The sequence below is a fragment of the Silurus aristotelis genome (assembly GCF_946808225.1).
Source record: "Silurus aristotelis genome assembly, chromosome: 8".
Taxonomy (NCBI): domain Eukaryota; kingdom Metazoa; phylum Chordata; class Actinopteri; order Siluriformes; family Siluridae; genus Silurus; species Silurus aristotelis.
Window position 1 is genome coordinate 27,511,654 of NC_139581.1, and position 22,134 is coordinate 27,533,787.

The following is a 22,134-nucleotide window of genomic DNA, read 5'->3' on the forward strand; positions in this document are numbered from 1 at the left end:
TGATTAGAAACTACGCATTGAGAACAAATTGTGGTCGCCCCAAGGGCATTGAAACAAAGAACAACTTAATAATGTCACCGTATTTAGAACAAAAACTGCAAGTTTTTGCAAACATTCAATTACTACGCAGTGCTTATTTAGGGTTTGCTCGTTTTCCTCTTTCCTGCTCGATCATATATTTATGACGCTGAAAATGCAAAAAACAATCTAAAGAAATAATCTTAAATAGTTAAACACAATCGTGTAAAAAAGAAAAATAACATGTTTCATGCATTAATATCTTGTGTTTTCTTTAGAGGTGACCAAAGGCCAAAGAAACGGGTCATTTGCAAACAATTTAACAATTTATTTAGCTAAATCTTTAAAATTAGATAAATATGTTGTTATAATGTAATGGTGCTTTCATAAAAAAAAACGCTGATTTTAATTATTACAAACTGTTTCCTAAAAATAAAAAAGGACAAATGTCAGCATTCTCTTGTTTTCTGTTCCTTTTTTTGTCATGGTGGTGGTGAGGAGGGGGAGGGGGAGGAGGGCAGAGGAGGTTTTGCATGTATGTTCTTACGTTCAAATTATTAATTTAATGTAAGTTAAACTAGGATTAGGAATTGTTCTATTAACTATTTTGGCCTGGTTCATCTTAAAAGTATTAATATAAAGTAAAGTTACTATAATTTCCACTACATTTTCTTAGAGACAGGAGAGGAAACACTTTCTGTAATTCTCTTTTTCCACTTTGACTTTAAATCAATAGGAACTGTCTCTTTTCTTGCAAGAACAAAATTTGACAACAGAGCAGCAAAAATACCTTCATGTGTATTGATCAAAAAGGAAAAGATATACACAGGTTTAATTGAGTTGGTAGAGACAGACGCACATCAGTAGAGACGGATGCACATCGGTGAAAAACTTGAGCGCTTATCATTTGTATTACAGATCAGTAAAGACTAAGGCTAGTAAAATCTTTGCACTTTTTTTTTTTTTTTTTTTTTATGTTCATGTCCATCTGTGAAATTCAGCTTTCATCCTTCTGAGAACTGCATGAAAAGTGCCTCGGACCGACTGTCGGTAAAACTGGGAACAAAGTGGATCTGCAGGATTTCGGAGAAGCCCTCTGATAGAGTCGGTGCCACAAATTTCTTCCTGCAGACAAACAATCATGCAGTTCATTTAGGTAAGAGGTTCACAATGCACTCCGATATCAAATCGAGCAGGACAGATATATAAACATGCAAACAAGCATCCCATTCAAATAAACAAGCAGCTTAGTGACCTGTAAAATCAGCAACTCCTTTTAAATAAGCTTTTTTTTTTTTTTATATTCCATTGAAAGATACATTCTGAATGCACAATATATTATATATACAATTGCTTCACAACAAATTCCCAAAGAAAACCCCACAAATGTTTGAAATGATGGTGTTTACCAAATACACAGTGGCTCAAGTATTCATTACATTTCACTGGCGATAAATCGATTTAAAATAGGAAAATTGATTATATAAATGTTTTGGGAAAAAAAAAGTTTTTTTCAAATTTGAATGTAATGCAAAAAACAATCTAAAAAAATGATCTTAAATAGTTAAACACAATCGTGTAAAAAAGAAAAATAACATGTTTCATGCATTAATATCTTGTGTTTTCTTTAGAGGTGACCAAAGGCCAAAGAAACGAGTCATTTGCAAACAATGTAACAATTTATTTAGCTAAATCTTTAAAATGAGATAAATATGTTGTTATAATGTAATGATGCTTTCATAAAAAAAAAAAATGCTGATTTTAATTTTTACAAACTGTTTCCTAAAAATAAAAAAAAGACAAAAGTCAGCATTCTCTTGTTTTCTGTTGCTTGTTTTTTTGTCATTTTGGCATGGTGGTGGTGAGGAGGGGGAGGGGGAGGAGGGCAGAGGAGGTTTTGCATGTATGTTCTTACGTTCAAATTATTAATTTAATGTAAGTTAAACTAGGATTAGGAATTGTTCTATTAACTATTTTGGCTTGGTTCATCTGTAAAGGCCCACTTTACAGACATTCATTTCACGGAAACGAAAAAACCTGTCCTCGAAGTGAAATTTATTACTTAATACAAAATATTGTATACAGTATTTTGATTATTTGTTTTAGTATATTTTATTGTTGATTTGCTTCCCGTGGGTTTACCACCTGCAGGAGGGACAGTAAGAGACGGTGCTGTGAGGATTGGGCAGCAGTCGAAGGCGGGGGCCTGCTTAGGCTGCTGCCCCCGCGACCCGAATTACAGGTAAGCGGGAGAAAATAAATGAATGAATGAATTGTTGATTTGATAGTATTTTATAGCTCTTACATCATTAGGAGATATGCGTAGTCAATAACAAACGAGTAACAACTTACGGACGGTCGTTCGGAACGTAACTCGTCCGTAAGGTGGGAAGCGTCTGTACGCGTGATTGCAACTTGTACATTTGGAAATGAACTGCATCGCTTTAAATTGCTTCCGTATTAATCTTTCAGGTAAATCAGGGTCCATGAGACCATCTTTATTCAGAATATGGATTCAACCTTCATTAGAATGGATAAGAACTAAGGATAAGGATTCGGAGAATCACTCACTTGTAGCTGTGGAAGACCATGTCATTGACATGAACGTGCTTGGTGGATGAAGGAACCATCTCTCGAAACTGAGAACGTAAACCAGCATAAAAAAAAAAAAAAAAAAAGGAAAGTTGAATCTGTGTTCTTAATCGTAATAGTCATGATTTCTGATAGAAGATCTCTTTATGTAACTCCAGTAGAACAAATCTGATCTTTAATCACAGCATTTAGTTTTTGTATGAAAACCAAAAAAAAAAAGCCCTTAATCACAATTCAAGAAATGTAAATCAAAAGTTCTAAAGCATTCCAGATGTATTACTCTGTATGGCTTTAGTGTTTGCACTTTCATATTGGAAATGACTTGCTTAATTCTTCATCTAATTAGTTATACTTTGGGGGTCGGGTATCCTCCTATGTTTAGACTCATTACCTGGATACTGAAATCATGTATTAAACCCAGAACTCTCTCTGAAATCGCTCTACTCCTGGGAGGTGTCGAACCGAATCTTAATAGCCGATGAGACTAACAGGCTATTAAGCCCACCTCATGAATGACACATACAATGACTAGCGAAATGGAAACAAACTATTAATGAAGGCTTGAAGGCATTTTTGCCGGCAAACTTCATTGTTTTTTTTAGTTCATTATATATATTTGTTCGTTTCTTGAAAAGATGAAACCTTCTACACTTTTGGCGCAAATGAAATTCCATTCAACAAGTCTGGTATTTTTAGACATTTGACCTTCAACCTGTACATTTCCAAAATCGAATAATTCATCTGTTGGTAATAACTCCATATAAATCCTGCCATCACTTAGTAATGGATACAGACATAGAATATTTCACAAAAACCTTGGAAATTCTTTCAAGCATAAAATGTCGAACCCAAAAAAATATATTTTTAGAATTTTTGGTTTTAACTTTACAGTGAAAGTTTGCATCATATAAAATAATGTAACGTTATATAACTTCTGTTATTTCCTTATAATTGAAATGTCTGTACATGCAGAGTATTAGACTTAGTAAATCGTGTGATGTGGAACATGCAGCAATACCGCATGATGGATACGCCCACCCTGTTATTGTGCTTAGCTTGTTCCAACGAAGCAGTAAAGTTAAAGCATCGGCAGGAAACTCCTGCACTCTTACTGATCTCCACATATCTGTAAAGGAAAGGGCAAAGCTGGTTATGTCCTGTTTTGCAACAAAGAAGAATAAGGCCACAGTGATGTGTTTTGAATAACCTCTTTCGAGACTCGGGGTCTGGATTAGTGTTGTCCACTGCTACACTTCGGCCTTCTTTCAGGGCACGTTCACATGCGGAGACGCAGTTCTGCCATGACCCCAGTATGTCCTAGGAATAACCAAACAACCTTTAGACATTCCTATTATATCTATATCTATCTTTCCTGCTCTTTGTGGGTTTTTTTCCAAACAAATCTGGAGGCACTTGATTGTACAGGACGTCTTTTAAATGCGCTATAATTAAATTTTGCATTCACTTGAAACCCAAACCTGTTCCAGCAAGGTGATGCCCCTGTGCACAAAGTGAGCTCCTTGAAGATCTGGTTCACATGCTTTGGAGAGGAAGATGGTCTGCTATAGTTCGGATGTTACTCAAGTTCATTTGCATGACAGGCAAGATAATACTTATGCCAATGCACACACACACATACACTGCCAAAAGTATTATCTTGCCTGTCTTCACATGCAAATGAACTTGAGTAGCACCCAAACTTAATCAATAGTGTTTAATATGATGTTGGCCCTTTGCAGCTGTAACAGCTTCAACTGTTACAGGGATTAGGAGTGTGTTCATGGGAACTTCTTTACCATTCTTCCAGAGGTGCATTTGTGAGGTCAGACACTGATATTGGACGAGAAGACCTGGATCAATCAGTCTCCGCTCTAATTCATTCCAAAGGTGTTCTATTGGGTTGAGGTCAGGACTCTGTGCAGGCCAGTCAAGTTCTTCCACACCAAACTCGCTCATCCATGTCTTTATTTATGTTGCTTTGTGCACTGGTGCCCCACAAAGCTGGGAGCATGAAATTTTCACTGGAACTAAGGGGCAGAGCTCAACTCAAAAAAACAAGCCCACATCATAATCCCCCCTCCACCAAACTTTACACTTGGCACAATGCAGTGAGACCAGCCCCGTTCTCCTGGCATATATATATATATATATATATATATATATATATATATATATATATATATATATATATATATATTTTTTATTTTTTTTTATTTTGCCCATACACATTAAGTGTGTTTAGGTTACATTAACTGTTGTCTACTCACCCTGTTCACGTACACATATCCCTTGGAAATAATGTGGGTTTGGAAGAAAGTCGATTTGCCAGCTGCAAAAGTGAAAACAAGGAAAGATTTGGCAGGGTTACTCAATAAGGAAAACAGAACACTCATTAAATAAAAAAGAAAAAAAAAAGAAAAAAGAAAACACACTTACATCCAGGAAATCCAACAGCAACAATGATCTCCTGGCTAGTAGAAGTGAGCGCAGCATTAGGCGGGTCATACAGGCATGCCTTTGGGTCTAATCCTCTCTGAAGACCATAAAATTATACAATGAATAAGTACATTAATGCATAGTGTCGATCATTCCCTAAATTCCTCTTTTTGAGAGTATTTGAACAGTTTTTAGCCCCCCCTCCATTATTCCTATTATGTTCAATCACACTGTTTAAAGTAGGTGAACTGGTGCCCTAATCACTATATACATTATTGACCCTTATGTTACAGGTGGTTTGAAAATGGTATGAAAAATCTGCAATGAAATAGCTTAAAGTAGCATCGACTATCAGTCCGAATCGACTCAGAGAAGAAGTCCATAGAGCTGTGGAATCTTCAGCATGCCTTTTGACAAACTCACATAAATTTGTTCATTTGATTTTTGTCTTCTCAAACCAGTGCAACCATGCCAGTTTATTTCAATACCATCCATAAACAATGGATTTAATGTTGCTCTGCAGATGCAACAACTAATCCAATTTCACATTTAGTCCCTATTTATTACCCTCGAATCCTATGGAAAGTGTCGTCTTGGAGCCACCAGGGCACTGGGAAAGTCAGGTACTAATTTTTCATTGCAAAACGTCTCCCTGCACATTATTATCATTGCCTACTCATAAGTAGTACTAATAAATATTATGGGTAGATTCACAGTTTCTTTCACTAAGATCCAACTGAACTAAAAATTTAGAAAGAACGAGGAAAATAAATGGAGAGGGAGGACATCTGCTCACCGGATCGAATGACGGCATGTTAAAGGGAGCGGCTTTCCATCCCAGGAAGAATTCCTCTGGAGTGTGAAACTCGAGACCGATGTTTAGAGCAAACTAGGCAAAAAAAATAAAAAATAAAAATCACCAAAAATGTAATCCATCATGTTCTCAGGAAATAATTGTATATCTTTTAAACCAAGTAGCAAAAATTGTTACAGTGCTACTGTAAAGAAGTCATTGGTCCTAATTTGTTTAGGTTTTAAATTCTCACCAGTCTGTCACTACAAGAGAAGTCCTTCTTCTTTTTCCCTGGAGCCCAGTTTACAGGACGTCCGGCTGCATCTGTTTCCGGAAAGAACGGCATGAATAATTTGCAACTCAACAGTAAATGAATGGCCCAATTAGCAGCCCTTCGAGAAAGTTTGCCTAAATCTTTGTAAAAACTAAATAAAGACGGATAAATAATTGAATAAAGTTTAGCTTGCAAGCGTTTTAATGAAAAAAAACATGATACTGCATGTCGTCTATACACATGCAAGGTCTTGAAGCGTAGCCCACCACTTCTATCCCTCATAATATCATCTTACTGTCAACAGTTTTTGGGGTACACTTTCATATATATATATATATATATATATATATATATATATATATATATATATATATATATATATATATATATATATATATATATATATATATATATACAGTGAGGAAAATAAGTATTTGAACACCCTGCTATTTTGCAAGTTCTCCCACTTAGAAATCATGGAGGGGTCTGAAATTGTCATCGTAGGTGCATGTCCACTGTGAGAGACATAATCTAAAAAAAAAAAATCCAGAAATCACAATGTATGATTTTTTAACTATTTATTTGTATGATACAGCTGCAAATAAGTATTTGAACACCTGAGAAAGTCAATGTTAATATTTGGTACAGTAGCCTTTGTTTGCAATTACAGAGGTCAAACGATTCCTGTAGTTTTTCACTAGGTTTGCACACACTGCAGGAGGGATTTTGGCCCACTCCTCCACACAGATCTTCTCTAGATCAGTCAGGTTTATGGCCTGTCACTGAGAAACACGGAGTTTGAGCTCCCTCCAAAGATTCTCTATTGGGTTTAGGTCTGGAGACTGGCTAGGCCACGCCAGAACCTTGATATGCTTCTTACAGAGCCACTCCTTGGTTATCCTGGCTGTGTGCTTCGGGTCATTGTCATGTTGGAAGACCCAGCCTCGACCCATCTTCAATGCTCTAACTGAGGGAAGGAGGTTGTTCCCCAAAATCTCGCAATACATGGCCCCGGTCATCCTCTCCTTAATACAGTGCAGTCGCCCTGTCCCATGTGCAGAAAAACACCCCCAAAGCATGATGCTACCACCCCCATGCTTCACAGTAGGGATGGTGTTCTTGGGATGGTACTCATCATTCTTCTTCCTCCAAACACGTTTAGTGGAATTATGACCCAAAAGTTCTATTTTGGTCTCATCTGACCACATGACTTTCTCCCATGACTCCTCTGGATCATCCAAATGGTCATTGGCAAACTTAAGACGTGCCTGGACATGTGCTGGTTTAAGCAGGGGAACCTTCCGTGCCATGCATGATTTCAAACCATGACGTCTTAGTGTATTACCAACAGTAACCTTGGAAACGGTGGTCCCAGCTCTTTTCAGGTCATTGACCAGCTCCTCCCTTGTAGTTCTGGGCTGATTTCTCACCTTCCTTAGGATCATTGAGACCCCACGAGGTGAGATCTTGCATGGAGCCCCAGTCCGAGGGAGATTGACAGTCATGTTTAGCTTCTTCCATTTTCTAATGATTGCTCCAACAGTGGACCTTTTTTCACCAAGCTGCTTGGCAATTTCCCCGTAGCCCTTTCCAGCTTTGAGGAGGTGTACAATTTTGTCTCTAGTGTCTTTGGACAGCTCTTTGGTCTTGGCCATGTTAGTAGTTGGATTCTTACCGATTGTATGAGGTGGACAGGTGTCTTTATGCAGCTAACGACCTCAAACAGGTGCATCTAATTTAGGATAATAAATGTAATGGAGGTGGACATTTTAAAGGCAGACTAACAGGTCTTTGAGGGTCAGAATTCTAGCTGATAGACAGGTGTTCAAATACTTATTTGCAGCTGTATCATACAAATAAATGGTTAAAAAATCATATATTGTGATTTCTGGATTTTTTTTTTTAGATTATGTCTCTCACAGTGAACATGCACCTACGATGACAATTTCAGACCCCTCCATGATTTCTAAGTGGGAGAACTTGCAAAATAGCAGGGTGTTCAAATACTTATTTTCCTCACTGTATATATATATATATATATATATATATATATATATATATATATATATATATATATATATATATATATATATATATATATATATATATATATATTATTTTTTTTATTTTTTTAAAGTAAGACAAAAAAAAACCCTATTTTTTTGTACAAGGATTAAAAAGCATGAAAGTCTATTCCTTAAGATCCGATATCACCACTCACCTCCAACATAGACGCACTGTGATTTGTCCACAGCTATTCCATCGTTTGCCTGATAAGCAAAGTAAAGATTATAATTTTTGTTGGCGAAAATCAATCATTTCACACAATAGGCCTTATTCAAAGTAACATTCAAACAAATGTCATGAAAAGTCTTTTTCCTTTTTAAAAACTTTTGTTGGCATATTTGTGCTGTATTTGGTGGAGCGTAATGTTTTAATAATCGAAAAATCTCGATTTGCAATTTATTACTAATAATTATTATAACTGACAATGATAGTGTAATATGAGCAGTCGTGCTGATCATCACATACTGTACTGGTGAGAATTACGGCAAAACGCTTCAGTGCTTTCTGAGAGATCTACTGCATGATAAAATGAAGCTTTTTCAAAGTTCTCCTGTTCTGATGCAGGTATTAAATGCCTAGAAGACTTTTGGATCAACATTGCAAAAGATCCATGTTGAGTATGCACGAGGGTTCAGTGGAAAGGAACTGGTCGTCTGCATTTAGGTGACTGGGGTGGCATCTGCATTTAGATTTATGGGAGGAACATGAATACATAGGCTTGGACATGGGCAGTCAAACGCATGGGTTCAATAACTGGTCCTCAGGTGTTTAAGGAAAAAAAAAAAAGCAGGACGTTGTCTTGTTGCACTCTAGGTAAGAATGGGTTCGCACCGCTATAGAGAGATTACAGAGAGTTGCAAATGGATAAACCTCTCGTTCCAAAGCCTGGTGCGCATTGAAGAGTTAATTGGTATTCATCTTCAGAGATTGTGAAAATCAACACCGTGTAAGAGAAAACAACAATTTTTATTTTTGTAGAGAACCACAGGATCCCAATCCAGTTCGGATGTGCCGAATGCCTTGTCATCAGTGGTGGACAGTAACGAATTTAATTAATTTAGTGTTTTCACATATCTGTACTTTACTGAAGTATTTCCCTGGTCGAGACTCAAAGTGTGCACCCACCGCCCGGAAAAGTTCCCTCACTCATACATTCAGAAAGAAGAGGCAGGGGATGGTGACGTCACCTCAGCTTTCAGGGTTTCCAGTGGGAGAACTGACAAGACCTGGAGTGATGTCATGTCAGTAAGGAGAACTGTATCCAAATTAAAATTATGGATGGCAAAAGAGGTCTAAACCCTCAAAAGCCCCCCCCAAAAAAAAGAAAGAAGTGTTTGGGGAAAAAGATAGGTGTGTATGCAGCTAATCTAGTTATGAGTATAGTAAAGTCTTCTGCATTTAATGAAAGAGGCTAATAAATGTATATCACTTATGCTGTTGCCTGCTATGCTTTTATGCATAGAGCAACAATATTTATTTTAGCTTGCATAAATATAATTTATAGTATGTTGTTTATCATAAAGTGTGTAGCAACAAAACAATTACAACCTCACCAGTCTAATTGGATTGTAGTTAAATTAGCACTTGTTGACTTGGTTACCTTTAATTGAGGCGATGTCAAAGGCTTTCTGTGATTTCACTGAAAAGGTACTGAACTGAGCTCAGTAAGGAGAATCTCCAGTGCAGCTTAAAAGGCTCATTTAAAAGACGTATATTGTAAGACTATAGATGTTGTCTGTATTTTATAGCTACAATTAGCCAAGGAGTTGTATGGTTATATAAGCGTTCCATTAAAAAACAGTGATCTAAAATCGATGCTTGAGGCTTTACAATGATATATAGTTTGTCACGATTACTTACGCCCCTTTTCACTATATAGACTGTTAAACATTAACAACTGCAAACAATTTAAACCATAAACTCATACACTTCAAGGCAAATCCGTTCATCCATCAGATTATTTCCTGACTAAGACCAGAATATACAAACTGTCTCACCTTCTCACACAAGTGTTCCCACATTCCTGTGACTGGCTTTCTGTATATACCGGGACCTGCTGCCACAAAAACCTGAAATACATCACACGTGTATAACATACACGCCATGCACATGACAGTTCTGTATTTGCGCAGATGTGGTTAAATGGCTATCAAATTCAACTATTTTATAAGTTCTTCACTAACCTGCACAGGCAATTCCAATGTCTGAAGAATGTCCTCTACTTTAGACTTGAACACTTCCGGTCTGAGCTTGCCTCGAGCAATACCCATTTGATTGGTAAAAAACACCACCTGCAAAGTGAGACAGAGATAGCAAACATTTGTTGCACATTTTATTTATGAATCACAGTTCAGCAGACGGTATGGAAATGTGTACGATGCCTGTCGAAAGTTTGGAAACATCAGGTCTTTTAAGGTTTTGGAGACAGATAAATGTTCCTTTTGTTTCTATGCAATACAATAATTGTAAATAATAAAACACTCTGAGGTAAAGTTTGGTGTTCCACATGGATCTGTTTTAGGCCCACTGCTTTTCTCTTTTTTTCTCTTTATATATGCTGCCTCTGGGTGAAATTATACATAAACATGGTATTCGCTTCCATTGCTATGCTGATGATACACAGTTGTATATTTTTGCAAAGTCAGATGAAAGAGATCAGCTTAAAAATGTTGAGTGTGTAAAGGTGTAAAAAGTGGATGTTCGATAACTTCCATCTGCTCAACTCAGATAAGACGGAAGTACTTTTACTAGGAACATATGCAGCTAAAAGTAAACTTTCCGACTACATAGCATCTCTGGATGGTGTTTCTGTTTCAGCGTGTACAGCAGTCAAAAGCCTTGGTGTGATTATTGATTCGAGTCTTTTCCTTAAGGCTCATATAAATAATATTACCAGGATCACCTTCTTTCACCTCAGAAATATTGCTAAAATTTGAAATATGTTGTTGTTACAGGATGCAGAAAAACTAGTTCATGCTTGTTACAATTAGATTAGACTACTGTAATGTTTAAGTGTCTGGGTGTTCGAGTAAGTGCATAAATGAGCTTCAGTTAGTTCAGAATGCAGCAGCAATTGTCCTCACTAGATCTATAAAATATGACCGCATCAGCCCTGTTTTGATCAGTCTACACTGGCTCCCAATTAAATCTCACATTGATTATATACTACTACTGACGTATAAAGCACTTAACGCTCTCGCGCCGCAGTATCTGACTGAACTTCTGTACCAATATGATCCTCCACGCCTACTTAGATCAAAAGGTGCAGGTTATTTGTTGGTACCTCAAATAATGAAGACTACAGCAGGGGGCAGAATTTTCTCTTATAAAGCCCCACAGTTATGAAACAGCCTTCCAATCAGTGTTCTGGACTCAGACACAGTCTCAGTGTTGTCGAAGCTGAAAACATTTATTTACTCAAGCCTTTTATCAGGAGATTTTTCTTAGGTAAAGGAGCAGATCTGGAGGGATCGTCCCAGCCTGCCTCTAAACGTTGTTCTCTTCGATTGGAGGCCACTCTGTGCAGCTAGGGATGTTTTACACTGACAGCCTGGGGATCCATGAAATTACAGTGTAAGAACGGGAACTTTAAGGAGGGATTTGGACTGAAGTGAAATGTTAACATTCTGCTACACTGACTCAGGACTACAGTTTGCATTTGTTCACAATCACTGCACCTCAACATCGTTTAACTGTAATAAATGGACATTCGGTGCCACCCAGATGAGGACGGGTTTCCTCTTGGGTCTGGTTCCTCCCAAGCTTTCTTCCTTATTCCATCTCGGAGAGTTTTTCTTGCCGCAGTTGCCACCGGCTGCTCATTAGGGACAAACTTAAACTTATAAAGAACATCTTATTCATTTTTATCACCACATTATCTGCTTTCAGACAATGTTTACTGTTAAAAGCGATACACAAAAAAAAAAATTAACTGCTCTGGGATGAACTGGATCGCAGTGAAGATCAACTCTGGCTGAGTTTTCCAAGAAAAACAGGAAAGTATTTCAGCTGAATGTTTGGAGAAATGGATTGATGCCAAGAGTGTGCAAATCTGTTCTACGTGCTAAGGGAGGATTTTTCTATGGAAATAAAGTGGAACATTTGTACATTTCTATATTTGTTTGGTCAAAGTAAGTCTTCATACATTATCTAGGTTTTCTTTTGCATATAAACAAAATGACCATGCATGTCTCTCAAAAACCATAAAAAAATATGGTGTTTATACCTTTTGACAGGCACTATATACTGTATTGTTTATTTTTGGACTTACCTTAAACCCTTCCTTTAACAGAGCAGTCAGTTTGGGCTTTATCTCTGGAAAAAGGATCCTAAAAAAAAAATAATAAAAAAAAAACCATAATCCATCAAACTGCAGAAATTTAAAAGAAAAATGACAACAACAGAAGTGTTTCCATATAATTTTTCATAACAAAACAGACTTACTTCCAGTCATCTGGGCTGGTGGGAAAGACTTTCCCTGACTTTGTAGTAATAATGCAGCCGTCAATATCGAACCCTGCTATCTAAATGAGAAAGAAAGTGATGCTTTATTATAAATTTAACATCAACGCGGTCATTTCACAATCACAACTGATCACTTCCACTTTTTCAGTAGTGTACTTTCTCCTTCTCTGCGTATTGGTTCAATTAGCAGTTAGGGTAATTCTGCGTTCATGCTAAAGTGGTAACCACTGTCTAGTTAGCGGCTAGCGCTATTGATTTTCATGTATGCCCAAACAAAACCAGGTGCAGAGTGAGTAGCCACAGTGACACTGCGATTTTTTTCAAAAATATATACCCCTGACAGTGTTGTTCATGTTTTCAAGTTTATTAATTGTTGAAAAATACACTTTGTGTCTAGACTAAAGAAAGTCGGGTCAACTTCCTGCCTGAATGCTGACTCGTCACAGTCCTGTAGAAGACCGTGTTTACAGCATCTTCCACAGAAAGGTTTGACCTGTAAGCAAACTTGACCATGTTCGGATTCATTCCAGAATCAAATTGGTCTTACGATCCTTTAACCACTTGTTGGTGAGATACTCTGAGATAAACAGTCTGGTGGACTCGAAACATGAAACCAGAGACACATAACGGCGCCAGAAACAATCAACTCTTAAAAACAGTCACTGATTATATTATTTCATATATAATACAAATACAGCAGCATACCGTATTTGGGATGTGTATTTTTTTACTATTATAAACAAGTATTCTGATGATAATATTTAAAGCAGGAAGATGAAATGGATGTGTGAGTGATTAGAAACTACGCATTGAGAACAAATTCTCACCTTGGAGCTTCCAGTGACTCCTGCTGCGGTGTAGAGCAGAAGATTGCCAATCTGCTGCCAGTGGCTGTTCGAGCAAGCTGACGGTGCAGTGGCTGACGGTTTTGCTGGTGACTGCTTTGTGCTTTTGCCTTGTGCAAACTGCTGGAGCTGTCTGAGCTTCTCCTCCAGCAGGTTCTCATCATCATCATCCCCTTCACCATCCGATTTCTCAGTGCGTCCACGTTTCGCGTCGGACGCCTCGTCTTCGGGATCCAGGGCTCTTTTTGTTGACTTGTAATGAAATGTAATGTAATGGTGCTCCATAAAAACCTATTTCTCAAAAATTGTATCCTCATTTGGGTCTACAAAAAACAACAAAAATACCTTTTTAGGTGAAGTAACAAAGAAATCCTGGATGTTCCGCTTGGGCTGCACCCTTTTATCCAAGGTCTTCTGCTTGTTTTCTGCTCCTGTTCCCTTCTTTTCGGGAGAGGAAGAGGATGAAGAGCCCAAAAACTGCACAGTGAACGGGTAACACTGGTTCACAAGGTGAAGAGTGGCATTTGCACGGAGATGTCCGGACTGGCCGCGACCCAAAGCCTGTCCATCCAGAGAAGATGGGTTTGGACCAAGCTGGAGGAAATAAAACCATTAAAAAAATGGGTTCCACTGTTTACATGTGTTGAATCGAAAGAAAGTTTTGTGATTTAGGGTTTTGAAACTCAAACATAATGTAATTATTACCTGGGTCACAAGAACCATTTGGTTAGCAAAGTCAGCTACAAGTTTGACTACGAAAGAGAAAAGCAGAGTGGATTATTTAAGAAATCAGATAGCAACTTCCAAAAGGGCCTAACATTCAGCCCCAAACTGTACACACATACTGCATTTATTCTGACCTGCTAACATTCAACAATGCAACAATCCAGCAAGCCCATTATGTGTAAGGGCTTCCTAGCTTGTGCAGGAAGGCTTGGAATGGGTTTATCTTCCGGCCATATTTCCAGCTAATAGTGTGCCAGGTGTGTTATTCTGTTCAAAACCATTTCCTTCATGCCCTATCGCTTCCTATTTTCTAGTAGTTACCTTAGCACTTGTCGGCTTCGGCACCCATCGCATTTTCAGTGTGAGACTGAGTGTTTCAGTCTCACGGTTTAAAATAAATAAATACATTTAAAAAAAGATCTTATCTCAAGTCAGCTTGTGAACACTGCAACACAATTCTCATTTATGCTTATTTTAAGCCTAAATTAAAAGTTTTCAAGTGGTTCAAATTGCTTGTTCATGATTTATCTATTTCAGCACCCCGGACAGAGTTCCGGAACGAATTACTGACAAGTGCCTAGGTATTACAGTACCGTATTTTCCAGACTATAAGATGCTACTTTTTTCCATGCTTTGAAACAATGACGTGGCATATTTATGGATTTTTCCTGGGTTTTTCCCAGTTGCACAAGCATCAAGCCAAAAAACTAAGCCCCATAACATTAGACCAATGAAATTGCCGAACTGGTTCAGGTGAACCAATGAAACTCTTTATATTAAATCAGACCCGCTCCCACTGAATCGGGCCGCACCACATCAGAAATATGGATGAGGTTCCTCTGACGTTTGACCTGCCGCTCACTCGGACTGTCTACAGGAAATGCGAATCATTCGTCACGCTGAAAACAACCGTGCATGAAAAAACACACTTCACCTGTGTTCTGAGCTGCACGGCATCGGGAGAAAAGCTTCAAAAAGAAAAACTCTCGAGAGAAATTGTTGTGAAAGGAAGGAAGAAGAGGGTGAACAATGACTTTCCTGGTAGGCTACTGTTTAGATACAAGCCGTGTAACAGACACTGTCTTTCATTAAAGCCTGTGTAAAGTTCATTAGTTTCACTGTAGACACCTGCAGCTTATAGACAGGTGCGGCGTATTTATGTTCAAAATAAAAATCTTTGTCAAATTCAGTGGGTGCGGCTTATATTTTGGTGCGCTCAATAGTCCGGAAAAAGTGTTTTTTGACAGACACATGTTCCTTCTCTTTATATGATACAAATTAGGTCATGTAACAGTGTGTAGATTTACTTGGACCAAACAAATATATAAATGGACTGAACTCAACTATGGGCTGTAATGATTTTTTGAGTAACTCGAGTATTTCAAGTACAAAAATTAATCGAAGCAAATTATTTTGCCTCAACGCTTCAATTAGTCCGTTTAACTAAACACCGAGCACTGTGTTTCCCACGGACTGATTTTACTCACGCACCACCCGCTAAACTCTGGAGTGCTCTGGACATGGAACACAGAAGACGCTTTAGAATAAAAAAAAAATGGAAGAACGGCGAGGAGAAATTTCATATGGAAGTCTGTTTCCCACCAAATGAAATTAAGATGAGATTTTTTCTTGCAATTACTGTACCCCCCAGCTGTGTATTCTGTCTGTATTCATTTGCACCAACCTGTAAATAAACAGATCTCTGGCTAGCCATTTTGAGCCAATGATTTTGAAGATGATCTCGTAGGTCTCCAGCGCTTTAAGGTGGAAAAAAAATGTATGTGGCAGAAATGGACTTCTATAGGATTCAGGCTTAAAAAAGAGACAAAGTTTCTAAAGTGTAAACTAAAACAAAGAAAAAAAAGGGTTTATTTTATTGATCTGTTGTTTTTTGTTTTTTTTTATAGAATAATCTGTAATGTACTTTTATTTATTTTATTTTCACAGATATTCTGTTTTGCAATTTCAGCAATAAACGTTCATTTAAAAAAAGCAAAAAAAAAAGGAAACAAATGACGTTTATTTTAAGAGGCCCGTCTTATTTTCTCATGTATAATAATAATCGATGAAGTAATCGGTAGAGTAATCGATTACTTAAATAATCGATATCAACAGCCCAACTCCGGGCAGATTGTTTCTCCAAAAATTCAGCCGAGATACTATGCCATGTCTCTTGGGAAAACGTGGCAAAAGGTGTTCTTCACTAGTTTGGAGATTTCTATTTTAGCCACTTAATCCCAGAGCCGTTCACCAGGATTTAGGTGTGGTGACTGGGCAGGCAATTTCATGACCACTCCAGACCACTGTTTGCTCTCTAAATAACGCGTACAGAGCTCGGATGTACGCTTTGGGTCATCGTTTTGTCGTATGGCGAGGTCGGTTCCAATGAGCCGCAGTCATGGTGTTGCAGTATGGAATCGTGGTCATGAAGGTTCAGTGTTCTTTCACCTGGAATAAATCTCCAAACTTCCCTGCTCCGGAAAAACCCCAAACAATTAAGCTTCCACTTCTCTTTTTCAAACTCATCTGTCCACTTTCTTTCATGACTGTGCAATTCTTTGCTGTGTTTTTGTCTTTTATCTTGTTTGTTCCAAACAAAAGTTTGTGTACAACACATTGATATGCAAAAAATGATGTACTGATATAAAAAAGATCAGAGTTAATGATCTGGCAACTTGGAGCTGGATTTTAAAGGACACATTTGTTTTTGTTTACCTACTTATCCATCCATTCATTCATTCTTCCATCCATCCATCCATCCACCAGTTCATTCATTCTTTCATTTAAAGCTTGAATTGCACAATATTAGACTGAACAGTCCTTCAGAGAATCACATATTCACACCGAATCGTTGATGATGATGATGTTCATGATTGTGTACCTTGCTGTCTGGAGCACTTTTTATCCGTCACTCCGGACTCAGGACCGCGACCCAGAATCAGGGCCCGACCGTCGTCCAGCTCAATCCGGGTTCCGGCTGCGTTCACCAACACACACTGCATGTCCACAGCACCGCTGTCCAGATGTGCAACTTTCCAACACTTAACTCAGAGACGCAGAATTCAATTTCACCTGGAAATCACACATCAACATGTAAATGTTTACAGCCGCTCCCAATGTTTCTTCTGTCCTCCTCTTACTGAACTAATAAACACTTTCATATATACACACAGAAACTATAAACAAAAATATATAAACAAATAGATATTTACTACAAAGCTTTTTATTTACGCCAAACTTCCACGCGCTTACTGTGCAAAGTGTCTGCGCAGAGCTACGCACTTCCGGGTAATACACTGGCCAATCGGAGCTCGACTTGAAAATATCAGCCAATCATATCACAGAGGGCGGGATTCTTGTGTTCCTTTAACCAATTATAGTATAGGAAGTGTGTGCGTTTATTACTAATTAAAGAAGTAACACAATAATACAAAAAAGTTCAATCGAAGAATTAAAATTTAAAAGAAATGAAAATATAAATGCAAATTTCTGTTCATATCCATGATCAGGCTTCAACTTGCATTTCCAGCTTGAGGATTTTTTTCATATTGTTTAATGGGCTTTCGTTATGGTTTTCTTTCTTATATTCTCATGGTCTCATAACAGAAGTCGTGATATTGCCATACCAAACATTCGGTATACTGTAAGAACATGTTCTGGAGGCAGCATCATGGATAATAACCAGAACCATTTATGGCAGCTGGCTTGTGATCACGACTTAATTTTCTCGTGATCTCGACATAACAAAAGTTGTTTTGATACTGCATCTAGAACATTTCTAGAGGCAGCATCATCGCAGCTGTAAGAACTAATCGTTATGGTTATTATTCGTTATGCTGCGATGATGTTGCCTCTAGAACATGCTTTTCTGCCAAATACACAAAAAATGCAAGGGAAATGTTCTAGATGCAGTATCAAAACAACTTTTATGTCGAGAAAATTAAGTCGTTATCACAAAAAAACAGGAAAGAAAAAAATATATAATGCATGGCCTCTTAAAACTTTTAAGGGATTTATGTCTGTATACACATCTTTTTTTTTTTTTTTTTTTACATTGTTTAAATTTTTTAATGATGTTTTACATTTTTTAACAAACTTATTTACTGATTCTTAACCAAAGACTATGGTTAAGCCAAGAAACAATATCCTGATTATTTTAGATATTCAGATATAAGTGAGCAAAATGTAGGAAATTGTAAGAAATTTTAAAAGTTTGATTAAAAAATTATTTTTCTTCTTACAACTACACTCTTGGAACATTAACATCTAAACCAGATAATTCTACACATATAAATAAAATAAATGTTGCTGAATATATTTTGAATATATTTGGCACCATGCTTTCCTTTTTTAGACATTCTTTGTTTTTCATTCGAGACTTTTTTTTCTCGTCCTGAAGTCACGTAATCACATGAGGTATCACTCAGTGTACGGCAATTAAGAACCATCTTTATTATCCTGTAGATAGCCCTCTGTGTACCATGGCACGTGTCTTATAAATGTTGTTTATGGCTTTGACAAATGTGTAGGTTCAACTTATATGGCAGTGATAAGCAAAGAAATTCCTCTGACAATTATTAGACATTCATTCTTAGATTATCCATGCGCAAGTTATTTTTCAAAAAGTGCAAAGTGTTTTATCACTTGTTTTATCACAGGACTGTGACAACACAGTTGCCGAACACATTTGTTTATAATTATTTGTATATAATGGCACGTCATGCTTTTTATTCATTCAATATTATGGAATAGTATTTTATTATAATATAAATAATATTGATCATAAAAATGACAGAAATTAAAGAAGAGAAATGGAATAGAGGAATATAGAGGATTACATTGTAATAAATAGAATATAATTGCAGTTAAAAACAAAGAATTATTATTTAAAACCTAAATTACATTACAGCAACTATTAAGAGTTGTTTTCTACCTTTTTGTTTTCTCAGACTAAAAAACTTAGAATAGAGTGTATTTTTATTACATCCACATTTTTATCTATTCATCTATATATTTTTTACTTACATATATAGAGAGACAGATACAGAGAAAGATGCTTTCATACTACTCCATATTATATGCCTATTGTGAAATCCATTTTCTATTTAGATTGTAAATAATAATTCTTTGTTTTTAACTGCAATTATATTGTATTTATTATAATGTAATCCTCTATATTCCTCTATTCTATTTCTCTTCTTTAATTTCTGTCATTTTTATGATCAATATTATTTATATTATGATAAAATACTATATAAAGAATAGAGGAGGTGGTGGCTCCAGTGGTTAAGGCGCTGGGTTGCCGATCGGAAGGTCTGGGGTTCGAGCCCCGGTATCGCCAAGCTGCCACTCTTGGGCCCTTGAGCAAGGCCCTTAACCCTCTATGCTCCGGGGGTCCCTTACGAGGGAAATATCAAGGTCCGTGATGTCGGAGTGACGTGGGGCCGCCTACCCGTGGGCTCACCACCTGCAGGAGGGACCGTAAGGGACAGTGATGTGAGGATTGGGCAGCAGTCGAAGGCAGGGGCCTGCTTAGACTGCTGCCCCCGCGACCCGAATTACGGATAAGCGGGAGAAAATGAATGAATACTATATATATATATATATATATATATATATATATACTGTATATAACACTGCTGAAATATGTGAAGAAAGAATTTCAAGTACATGTGACAAATATAAAGCATGTATATATTTTTTTTCTTATCTGACTAATAAAATAAGAACTAAAGATTGTCAGTCATCAACATCATATTTCTCCTCTCTATCTAATGATTTATCAAACAAAAAATCAAGATTTTACCAATAATACCAAAACCAGTGAAAATCTATACAATTTTATTAAGATATTTTTTATGATTTATTTATCCAAAGCTGCTCTATGACATTGTTAAAAACTTATTCCAAATCAAATGAACTTGAATCGAACTGAATACTTAAAATTAAACAACTCCTGTGAGATTCAGTGTTACACACAATTACTGGCATTGATTTTGGAACAGCGCTCCTACTGGTGTGTTAGAGTATTGCTGGAGAAAGGCAACCATTTCGCTCAATGTATACTCCTCAACTAGATTCTTGTCAGTGTTGAGGGCAATTGCAGCTCCACTTCGAATCGGAAATCCGTTGCGATCGATGCAGCAGTATGCGTTCCACATGTATTCTGGGATATTGACGCGTTTGACGTTGTCCTTGATGATCCAGTTGTCAGCAGAGGGAATGGCACCGACCAGCACGTAGGCCTTGTGGCATTGAGCTCTGAACATCTTAGCCAGGTTGGACTCGTGATTAGCCCAAGCATTCTGGTTCAGTTTTGGGTTCTGAGGCACCACGTTCGTAAGTGTGAATGTGGCATTACGGCTTGGCACTAGGTTAAGAAAAGAAGGTAAAGTTGAAGGCTACTGTTAAAAAGCAAGCATTGATATAAGAAGGCACAGGGTACTCCTTTTGATTAAAATTTAATTTATAACAGAGGAGGCTGCACACAGGAAGTTCGGGTTACCTCGACATTAAAGTAGAAGTATATACAGTTTGCATTCATAAACATCATTTGAAATTTACTTTGCAAAAAACTTTACCACTGTTCAACAATAAATTGTAAGTAGTAATATACCTGCATGGTGTCCATTGGGATTGAGGTGGCCACGGTCAAACCCAGAACGAGTGTAATCCTCATTCAGAGCCTGTCTTTCACCTTGGTAGATACCAGGATAATCCTTGTCTAACCAATAACCATCTCTCATTTCCCCTCCCCAGTTCTGATTCACCAACTGGAAAAAGACACAAGAGCAATGCTTGAAGAAAATCGAATCTGCAAGCAAGGCCAAGCTACACAAAAAAGAAGCAGGTCCTCCTGTAAAAATCAACACCTCATAAAAATATGTTTTTGCTAATCTATTAGGCCATTCAAGCAGAATGTGGCTAGCAATATCAAGTTATGCAGAAAAAAATCAAATCCAAACCTTTTACCCAAAGGTTAATACGACACTCAGGACAATATTCTTGTATATACTCTGTATCTGTCCTCCAGCCCTCACCTGGGGCTCCACAAACCAACGGTTCTCTCTGCCTCCTCCGTTGCTGGGCTCAAACACGTACGCTGAGTAGACAGCAATGCGGTGGTGTTTGTCATACAACGTGGCGAAATGATACCGGTTCTGGAAACGCTGGCAGAGTCGAGCAGCACCAGAGGTATCCGAGCCCCATTGTGGCACTTTCCCTTTGTAGAAGTATTTTATGCAGTCAGGCTTATCACTGAAATCAGACACCACATCACTATGGGTTAGTCCAACGAAGGACACCACAAAGACACACAGGAAACCACCGGACAACATGAATGAGCTGTTGTGAGTCAGCAAGTGTACACTTTCTACGCCTCTTCTTATATTAAGCTCCTTATCTACAGTACACGTTTCTTTTTTTTTGCATTCTTTTCACATTATCAAAGTTTTGGCAAGAGAGCAAAAAGAGCAAACATTTGGAAGTGTGTGTGGATAAATGGACTACACTGTAGTCAAATTGTAAAAAGTTTGCAACTGAACAAATAAAACACATTTGAAAATGAAACTGTGTTTGGGTATACAGCTAGAAATGGTCAAACTGATGAAAACATGATTTAAACCAAGCAAATGACCTGACATTGTCTGATACACATATCAGTTCCACAAAGGTTACACAAATATTCTGCCATGTGTTGCTTTCCCAGTGCACTCTATTTGGAAACAGTTGCACAAGTCTGACCTTATGTCACTTTCAACAAAAAGCTCTGAAAAAACTCATTTTGAATTACAAGACTAATAAAGACTTTGTGGACAACATACTCGATATGTAAACACCTGACCATAAGATTTGTATTTCCTGTTTGAACATCTCGTTTTACATATATTCCTCATCTGCTGTTATAATAACCATCACTA

At 37.4% G+C, this 22,134-nt stretch overlaps 2 protein-coding genes across 3 annotated transcripts; both read right to left on the minus strand.

Moving 5' to 3' along the window:
• Positions 1-796: 796 nt before the first annotated feature.
• On the minus strand, positions 797-17,567 carry LOC310730102 (bifunctional polynucleotide phosphatase/kinase-like). Of its 2 annotated transcripts, none has more exons than XM_083548890.1 (18): positions 17,428-17,567; positions 17,097-17,287; positions 14,195-14,241; positions 13,835-14,083; positions 13,472-13,741; positions 12,624-12,703; positions 12,451-12,508; positions 10,364-10,471; positions 10,178-10,249; positions 8,335-8,383; positions 6,093-6,163; positions 5,843-5,935; positions 5,047-5,143; positions 4,878-4,939; positions 3,818-3,927; positions 3,649-3,736; positions 2,590-2,657; positions 797-1,143 (listed from the first exon to the last, which is right to left on the minus strand). In XM_083548890.1, exons 2-18 carry the CDS (start codon positions 17,215-17,217, stop codon positions 1,023-1,025), a joined length of 1,764 nt encoding a protein of 587 aa, XP_083405016.1. In that variant the 5' UTR covers positions 17,218-17,287; positions 17,428-17,567; the 3' UTR covers positions 797-1,022. The 2 variants fall into 2 exon arrangements, with proteins under 2 accessions (XP_083405016.1, XP_083405017.1); XM_083548891.1 differs by having other exon boundaries at positions 17,468-17,542.
• Positions 17,568-20,035: 2,468 nt separating this feature from the next.
• Positions 20,036-21,587, minus strand: LOC310730132 (endonuclease domain-containing 1 protein). Its single transcript, XM_083548945.1, has 3 exons — positions 21,256-21,587; positions 20,832-20,988; positions 20,036-20,585 (listed from the first exon to the last, which is right to left on the minus strand). The coding sequence occupies exons 1-3, from the start codon at positions 21,550-21,552 to the stop codon at positions 20,197-20,199; spliced, it is 843 nt and encodes a 280-aa protein (XP_083405071.1). The 5' UTR covers positions 21,553-21,587; the 3' UTR covers positions 20,036-20,196.
• Between the last annotated feature and the right edge of the window lie 547 nt (positions 21,588-22,134).

Bases quoted from the DNA above. Each gene is read 5' to 3' on its own strand.
- LOC310730102 (XM_083548890.1), bottom strand. From the start codon at position 17,217: ATGCAGTGTGTGTTGGTGAACGCAGCCGGAACCCGGATTGAGCTGGAC. The intron at 12,509-12,623 runs GTAAGTCTGTTT...TTTTTTTTTTAG, and splicing joins ACCAGCCCAGATGACTGGAA to GATCCTTTTTCCAGAGATAA. The intron at 10,472-12,450 runs GTAAGTCCAAAA...CTCACTTTGCAG, and splicing joins TGTTAAAGGAAGGGTTTAAG to GTGGTGTTTTTTACCAATCA.
- LOC310730132 (XM_083548945.1), bottom strand. From the start codon at position 21,552: ATGTTGTCCGGTGGTTTCCTGTGTGTCTTTGTGGTGTCCTTCGTTGGA. The intron at 20,989-21,255 runs GTGAGGGCTGGA...GTCTTTTTCCAG, and splicing joins GTTGGTTTGTGGAGCCCCAG to TTGGTGAATCAGAACTGGGG. The intron at 20,586-20,831 runs GTATATTACTAC...TTCTTAACCTAG, and splicing joins TCCCAATGGACACCATGCAG to TGCCAAGCCGTAATGCCACA.